Raw genomic sequence first — 9,040 nt, 5'->3', positions numbered from 1 at the left:
ACCGTGAAGCCAGCAGTAAAGGAAGAGAGGACTTCCTGTGATTTCTGGTAAAATAAAAGCTATTGTGTTTGTGGTAAACGCTGAAAGACTGCAAATTACAACTGCAGAGTGTTTTAAGTAGGTGATAATATGGTGTGACACAGACAGTCTCCTGTTGTGTGCATAGACAGTGTGGTTGTGGTTTCATGCGTGAAAGGGCTTCTCTGCATGTCCGGACCTGGTTCTCCAGGAATCGTCCTGAGTTTATGGCTTAGGTAATAATAGCAATAATAAGCAAAGTTGTCTTATCAAAAAGTAGGGGTGCAAAAACACACATTTGCTCCCCCAAGTCTAATAGTGGGGGTGCAGCTGCTCCGCCTGCTCCACTGATCAGGCACCTATGACCATTGAATAGAATACCATAAATTACTGTAGAATACCGTACCAGTACTGTAGCATACTATAGATTACTGTAATCATACCATGCATTACCATAGGGTAGTGTATCATAGCATTAAATATCATAGAATACCATAACTACCATACAATATTGTACAATACCACATATTACCATAGATTGCGTACCATGCCATAGAATACCATAGAATATCGTACAATACCATACCATACTGTACCGTACCATACCATAGAATACCATAGATTAAGATAGAATACTTTAGATTACCATAGAAAACATCACAATACCATAGATGCCATACTATAGAATACCATAGATTACTGTGCCATAGGTAATTGATATGAATCGTTAATTCGTTAGTAAATTGTGATGAAAATTATTTGGAATTAAAAGGAAAAAACAGTGACACACCGCAAACATACTAGAAAATTGCTCATGAGAAGAAACAGGAAGATAGATAAGACTTTATTGATCCCCCATCGGAGGAAATTTGCATGTTACAGCAGCAACAGAGGCAGGGGAAAGATAGGTATAAATAGAACAAATAAACAATAGTTGGAAAGCAGAACAAAAAAGACTGATAAAATAAATAACAATAATTATTATTCACACTATGTACCCCTTTAAAACAAGAGGACATTACTCCAAAAAAGAAAAATACAGTGTAATTCACCTTCCCTGCATCATGTGTGTTTCCCATAGTCTGGTGTCTCCTGACCTTCACTCCACTGACTGACTATTAATTTGATCAGTAACAAGAGGTAACCGCCCACCCGCTCTGTCGTCATCTCGCCACGTACGATTCAGTGCAACGCAACTTGCTAGTCCGTTTGACGGACAGCTGAACTGACCACTGCCATTAACGCCATCACGCACGCAACCTAAATTGATGACTAGCAAGCTAGCTGTCGACATAAACTCCAGCTGAGGGGAATCGACGGGAGGAGAGGAGAGCAGAGCAGAGCAGAGCAGAGCAGATGAGGTCCACGGTTCATAGTAAAGTGAGTACACAAGTGACACATATCCAAGGTGCTTTTAACTTTACTTTTAATGTCGTGCAGATGTAAAGTTAGCTGACAGCGTATATGACTAGCTTTAGCGATTAGGTGCTTGGTTGTCATTAGCCAAACCTGTCAGTGGCAGTGCTAAAGCTAACACCAACAGCTTCCTCTGAGCATTATTAACAAGCCAATAATGGACAGCCAAAGCAGACCAGACGAGCTGTTTGAATAAGAAGAAACTGGCAACGCAGAGACACGTTTGCTTTTCATCTTCACATACAGAATTATGTAAATTCCACTGTAATATAAAACTGTTCTTAGGTTAATTGTCCTCATTTCCAGATGTGTTGCAGCCGGGCCCTTCTCACCGGCTGGGTCCTGCTGCTGGTCCAGCTACTGTGTTTAGAGGCAGTGCCCATCAGCATGGATAAGACAAAAGTCAAAGAGCCAGAGAAAAAACCTGAGGAGCCTCCTGCTAGTGTGGTAAGAAGACTCGAGCTGTATACACATGTCTGTGTATAACTGCATTAGTGGAACAGTTAGTCCAAAGCACAATTACTGTTGTTTTGTGTCACAGTCATTGTAGGAAGCCCTAAAACTGCTCCATCATTGTAAAGTATACTGACAAATTTTGTCAGTGTTACACATCAAAGTTTTGATCGGCGTTCATAGTAGATTCACTGTTCCACTTTTTGAATCAACTACAATCTCAAATCTTTATTCAGCTTCTCAAATATGGATTTTTTTTTTTACTGTTTTATATCATACCATCCTTTATGGGCTAGATGTCAGGCAGAGTGAGCACATACATGAATATATGTGGGCTTTAAGAACTTGTGATTGCCCTTTTTTATTGTGCGGGCAATAAATGAAGTAAAAAACAGCATGAATTACTTGTTTGTTGCAGTCATGTCGCTGTTATCAGCTGCTTCGTCAGCAGTGAACAGGAGAGAGTTTGGTAACAGCACCCGGGCTAATTTAAATGAGAGATGGCCTGATGTCTCATTGCACTTCAATTAGATTACCTTAATCAGACACTTCTCTCAAAACTTATGTTCCCACAAATCCATTTCATTATCTGTACAACTGATCCAGATGTTGTAGCTTGGTGAGTGCACAGTTTGGAGTCTCTGATTTCTGCCTCAGGCAGAGTTACTCCATGTTAAATGTTGACATATTGGCTTATTAGATGCAACACAACAAATGCCATGTTCTGTCTTGGGGTGAGAAAACATACAAATGCAGCCTCTTTATCTGAGAATAAGTAAGTGGTCTTTAACCAAAGAACAGCTGCTGCAGCATATGGCAGTTTGCAGAAGGCGCAAATATAGTTTATAGCCATTCATGACAAAACTTGTCATCTCTACATCAAACATCTGGATTCTCACTTACACAATCTTTAGTAAATTAGACCTCAACAAAGTGCTGATGATAATAAGTGACCAAAGAGAGATGATCACTGTGGGATTACTTGTGCTGTTATCTGTTAGGTTATCTGTAATACATTACATGAAGTGACATTTGATTTGTTACATTTTATAGGACACTGGACTACACTACGACCGCTACCTCAGGGAAGTCATCGATTTTCTCGAGAAAGATCAGCATTTCAGAGAAAAGCTCCACAATACAGACATGGAAGACATCAAGGTATCTTTGTTTTCTTTTGTTCGGTCTTATCAGCATGGCGGCTAGTTTTGACCAGCCCCGACTAAAGTATCAGTACATTATTACGTCAACTGATAAACTATGGGCTTTCACTTGTTCATGAATGTGATAAATCTTGTTTTAAAATCATTCCTCATATTTGCAAAACAATAGTTATCCTCATGTGCTAAATAACACTAACTTTTGCGTCATTCATGTATAATACAGCAAGGTAAGCTGGCTAAAGAACTGGATTTTGTCAGCCATCATGTCAGAACTAAACTGGATGAGTTGAAGAGGCAGGAGGTGAACAGACTCCGAACTCTGATTAAGGCCAAGCAAGACCTTGAAGGAGGGAACGGTATGTTGCACAATAACATTAACATTTGATTTTGATTCACATCTCAAGTGAGCTGCTACATTTTGAATTATATGTTAGAGGTAACATGCTAAGGAAAATGTTGTGTAACCCACCTATATATGTTTTTATTTATGTCATCAACTACTCCCTGAATAGACATAGCAGTGGATCACCAGGCTCTGCTGAAACAGTTTGAATATTTGAACCACATGAACCCACATACATTTGAAGTGGATGACCTGGACCGGCTCATCAAATCGGTAAATCTCATTGCTGCTTCATTCCATAAGCGATGTGACATGTTAGCACTATTCCACTTATTTAAAACCGTTTTTGAATTAAGTAAAAAATATAAAGGGTTTTTGCACAGTGGAGATCTGCAGTAGAGAGCTGTTCCAACAGGACCAAACATAACTACTTGATTTAACACCATTAATGGCTAAAGAATGACCAAGAGGTTTGTGGACTGTAGAGAAATATACATTTCCAATATCCAGGAAGGAAAGGAAGCAGTTGTGGGTGTAGAGAACAACAGTGTCATTCTGGCAGCCTGCATTACCTTCTCCTGCTCATATCATGTCTCCACTATACTTGTTTACATTTTTACACACACTCAGTTGCCACTTAATTAGATAAACCTCTACAGTCTAATGCACTCCAGTACAACTGTTCTGCCACTAAGTCTACTTTTATGATGCCTATAATGTTCAGATTTGGTTGATTTTTATTCAGAGGGGAGGACAAAAAATGAGAAACACCTCAATTTGATGCAGTGCAGTATGATGCCACCTTTAACTATGGCCTCAGTCATAAACATATGATTGAATTTACACATTTCAGACAGTTTCAGCAAAAACGGAATATCATGATCATCACAAGGATGCCTGTTATAGGAGTAATTGCCATAATTGTACAGGTGTACCTATTGCGAGGCCACTGACTGTGTATTTTTCTTTCATTTTTATTTCAGCCCCTAACAAGTTAACAGACTTAAAACTGACTTGACGATCCTGTATGTGCTGTAATTCATGACAGTGAATATCTTGCCTTAGTTTTGGTCAAAGCTATTGCACACAAATGTCTGTTCACTACTACTGAGAGGCTCTGGTGATGTGGAATTCAAAGTAGGAGAAGAAAATCCTACTTGGTAATCAGAGTAATGTTTGTATGTAGCCTTTGTAACAAAGATATCACCATTTTATCACCTTTTTTTTGAGGGTGGGGGGGGGGCAGTGCAAAGCAGTTGACCTGGATTTCCCAAATGTCAGCGCGTCCCAATGTCCAAAGATAAATGACTGATAAATTATTGCTGGTTTGGTGTTTATTATGAATTGTCTATATCCTTGAAAGCTTTACAAGTTTGTTTATATAATACAATGAAAAGCAGAAAATTAATGGAGCCAGGGAGGGGTGAAATCTTCCAGATGTCATGCAGTATAAGGAGTACATTCAGTGTAGTTTCCACATAGGCGAGCAAAATTATAAACTGTCATGGCTGCATAATTATTAAGTAGGACATTGCACCAAACTATTAATTTAAATCAAGGTGTATTTCCAGCCTTTGTAATTTTGTTCCCTCCTGCATCAAGGCCACTAAAGACCTGGAGAACTACGACAAAGAGAGACATGATGAGTTCAAGAGGTACGAAATGATGAAGGAGCACGACAGACGGGAACACCTGAAAACTCTGGACCAGGATGAGAGGAAGAAAGAGGAGGAGCACTATGAGGAGATGAGGAAGAAGCATGCTGACCACCCTAAAGTCAACCACCCGGTAAGTCTGACCTGTATGCACACAGACATGATGTGTTTTTGTTTCCTCCTGCAATTATAGTCCAGAAAACACTGTGCTTACTGTATTTCCAGCACTGACATGTGAATGATCTACCAAAATACTGAAATGTGTTGTCCTTTATCCAGCTGCAATTTAAATGGGATTTTGCTTCCATGTTGCAGGGTAGCCAGAATCAACTGAAAGAGGTGTGGGAGGAAGCCGATGGCCTCGACCCTGAAGATTTTGACCCAAAGACCTTTTTCAACCTGCATGGTAAAACCTTCACCAACTGTCAACCCTAACACAATACAATATAATATATACCAGGTAATTGTTTATTTGCTCACCACAGTCATCGTCTTCTTTATAATGCAGATACCAATGGAGATGGCTTTTTTGATGAACAGGAACTGGAGGCATTGTTCACCAAAGAGGTACAGTGACGCTGTCTGAAAATTTCTAATGCTTCGGTGAATAAGTCATTGTATTGACTGTTGCTGTCTGCGATTTTTAGCTGGAAAAAATTTACGATCCCACCAATGAAGAGGACGATATGGTGGAGATGGAGGAAGAGAGGCTACGTATGAGAGAACACGTTATGAATGAGGTACATTAAGTTACTCTCACCCATACCATGTTTACATGAAAGTGTTTTTGCTTATGTATATAGCTCTTTTATCTGTTATCTGTAGCTATGACAATAAATAAAAGCATGTATTCCTCATAGGTGGATTCCAACAAAGACAGGTTGGTCTCTTTAGATGAGTTTCTGGTTGCTACGAAGAAAAAGGAATTCCTGGAGCCAGATAGCTGGGAGGTGAGACACAATATATTTGTCATGTTGACATTATTGAAGAGTAATGCAATCCTACACCCATTTTCCTGATAAACGGTGTCACGTCCACTTTGTGTTCCTCAGACGCTGGAGCAGAACCAGGCCTACACAGACGAGGAGATGAGGGAGTTTGAGGAGCATCTTGCTCAGCAGGAACAGGACCTCAACCTGAAGGCTGTTGACCTCCAGAAACAGAGAGACGAGCTGGAGAGACAACAGGAGCAGCTTAACGCACAGAAAATTGAGCTGCAGCAGGTAAGTAGTGGTGCACTGTTATTTGAAATGTTTTTTTTTGCAGACATGGTTTGCTACGGTAGGTTTACTCTAACAGTGAATGTGGCAAAGCGCTCCCTTCCAAAGGTTTAATGGAGGTTTAATCTGAGCAAGACACTAAATCTCTGGGCGGAATCTCAGTGGGACAACCTTTTCTGACTTAACTCATACTTAATTTCCCTGAACTGTGTCTAAGTTTTATTAAAGCTATCAAATGACAGTGAATATCCACAGTTACTGTGTGCGCTAACCAAATATAAGAAAATCTGATATGAAACTCCATTATTACAGGCAGTTGAGCATATGGAACGGCTGAAATCACAGAAAGTAGACCCCCCTCCAGAGGTCCACGGTGGGTGTCGATTGCAACATTTTGTTTGCCTTTTGATAGTTGTTTGATTTCACAGGCTGACCTCTGAGAATGTAAAACTGCCTCTTTGTTGCAGTTGAAGGAAATGCTCTCCCAGAGGTGCATTCGTTTGACAACCAGTTGCATCCTGAACAAGAGGCCCAACTACAAGGGCATCAACCTGCACCCCAAGCTCCTCAAGATACACCTCAGGAACACCATGAACACCAAAACCAAGACCCTGCCCCTGCCCAGCACGGTCTCCCCCAGACACACCAGGATCTGCCACCGGGCCACCAAGACGCTGCACAAGGCCAGCATAACCTGCCATAAGCAATGCTGTCAGAACTCGAACCTCCACAACCAGACTTTTGCAGCACCTCCAATGCAGCGTGCAGAGGAGCAGTCCCTCCTGAGTATTAGGCCTCTTTATCCAGCATGACTTAGGGGTTTGGAGGACACTTGAGATCAAGGAGAGCTGGGCCCCGCTCTTCCTACATGGATCGCTGAGCTTTCCAGATTACATTGTTGATGATTTGACACAAGTGTGGATCTTTTGGTTCTTCAACGCCGGTTTAAATTCACCTGGAACTGCTGTCCCAGCAACAAGTCCTTACAACCCAAACCTGCAAAAGCGCAGGTTTATTGACAGTTAGTTAAATCATGACCAAGACATTTCAGGGGGTATGCTGTACGATACCTAACTTCAAAGACTAACGACTTTGTCAGATGTATGATGAAGCGTGTTCATATAAATATCATTTCACACGCTGGCTATCATAAAATCACTATGATCTGTCAGTGCAATTATCACAATTTTCATAGTTATTTATACATGATAAAACAAAATTTAAAAAATAAATACATTTTTACACTGAAAAAGAACGAAACCAAAAGACGCATGAGCAAAAAAGACCTACATTGAACTAAAATATTCGTATTTGTAAAAGATAAATGAAGCCAGAATATATAGCATAATTTGCAGTTAAAATGGGAATTTGTCATTTGAACAATAAAAGTTATTAAATTATTGACCGCAAAACTCACATTGCTGAAATTTGATTGTATAATTTAAGCTTTTAAAGACATTTTAGTGAGGTTTAACTTTCATCGCAGGTTTATGATTATCATTACAAAAATGCGTGTCTGTTGGGAACCTCCACCAATCCTGCACCCAACAGGACCACATTCACAAGTAACATCTGACTGTTAAACAAAGAGTAGAAACATTGTTGATGTCAGTGTTGAACAAAATGACATCAGCAACAACACAGGAACACATAAAGAGAATTATGTAATCTGAATTTATTGCCTCAGTGCATGCTGGAAGGGTTTCCAACACACCTACCTCATGTACCTGCAATCACATGATGAGCACTCAGCCAATCGTATGAATGCTGATCATGGTTTAAACTTTTCTCATTTTGACTTTATTTCAAATTAAGAGCACATAACATAACAGCGCGTTGGCCTGAATTATTTAAACCACGCTTGAAGAACAGGGCCCAGCACAAAAGGAATCCTCGTAGAATGAAACAAGTGTCTGATTTCACCTGTAATCCTTCAACAGAATTACAGTAAAATGACCAAACCAGGACATGCATCTTAAAATTCTTGCATTTTGTTTGGTAATGGGATTATAACAAATATAATTTTGACCTGCCGTTTCCTGTTCAAAGTACAGAGCTTCTAAAAATGACATCCTACTGGCTGTAAAACCTGATAGATTTGATGCAGGAGCCTGTTGAACGGTACAGTGCAGCTGCTGAGGGGGATTAGTTGTTAAAAAGTAATTTAAATTTTTATCATTTTGACTAATTTCTGACCTGACGATCAGGACACCCACAAGCATTTAAAAAAAAAAAAACAAATTAAAGGGGATTAGTTTACATGTGTGACTTGTGAAACATGTTTTACTGGACTGCGTCAGATATTTTCGAGACTGCGTGCAAAAGACATTTTTTTAGATTTTCTATTGTTGCGTTAAGAGCAAAACAGGCACTATAGCAGTTTTAACCAGTATACGGCATTTTGATGCCCTGACTGGAACCACTTCACTTAAAGTAAGGACTTCTTGATGCAAACAGGTACAGTATCCTGTAATCATAATCTACAAGGGTCCGGTCAGATCTTTGTAAAAACACACATTGTATTTCCATCATATCCAGCTGCTACTGTCACCACATATTGAGGTGTTTTAACATCTCACCATTATGAGCCCATGTTGCTCAGAGTCTGTATACTTTTGTCAAGGAGTAATTTCACCAACACTTCTTTATAGTGATTTTGGTTGCTGCCATGACCTGGCAAATGTTTACCTACCTTGAAACATCATCTTTTCATGTGTGTAGTCAGATTTTCTCAACTGTAGAAAATGTGTGTTCTGCCTAAAAAGACTTTGG

General features: G+C 39.8%; 1 protein-coding gene across 1 annotated transcript; it reads left to right on the top strand.

Moving 5' to 3' along the window:
- The first annotated feature begins 1,355 nt into the window (after positions 1-1,355).
- nucb2a (nucleobindin 2a) lies at positions 1,356-8,425 on the top strand. The gene is made up of 13 exons (XM_070828904.1): positions 1,356-1,398; positions 1,741-1,881; positions 2,941-3,048; positions 3,274-3,406; positions 3,563-3,666; positions 4,996-5,181; positions 5,364-5,454; positions 5,557-5,615; positions 5,696-5,788; positions 5,909-5,998; positions 6,101-6,271; positions 6,581-6,641; positions 6,736-8,425. Exons 1-13 carry the CDS (start codon positions 1,375-1,377, stop codon positions 6,969-6,971), a joined length of 1,497 nt encoding a protein of 498 aa, XP_070685005.1. The 5' UTR covers positions 1,356-1,374; the 3' UTR covers positions 6,972-8,425.
- The last annotated feature ends 615 nt before the right edge of the window (positions 8,426-9,040 follow it).

The sequence above is a fragment of the Pempheris klunzingeri genome, chromosome 1 (genome assembly GCF_042242105.1).
Source record: "Pempheris klunzingeri isolate RE-2024b chromosome 1, fPemKlu1.hap1, whole genome shotgun sequence".
NCBI lineage: Eukaryota > Metazoa > Chordata > Actinopteri > Acropomatiformes > Pempheridae > Pempheris > Pempheris klunzingeri.
Note: the sequence above shows the minus strand (reverse complement) of the source record. Positions and strands in the feature narration are given on the sequence as shown.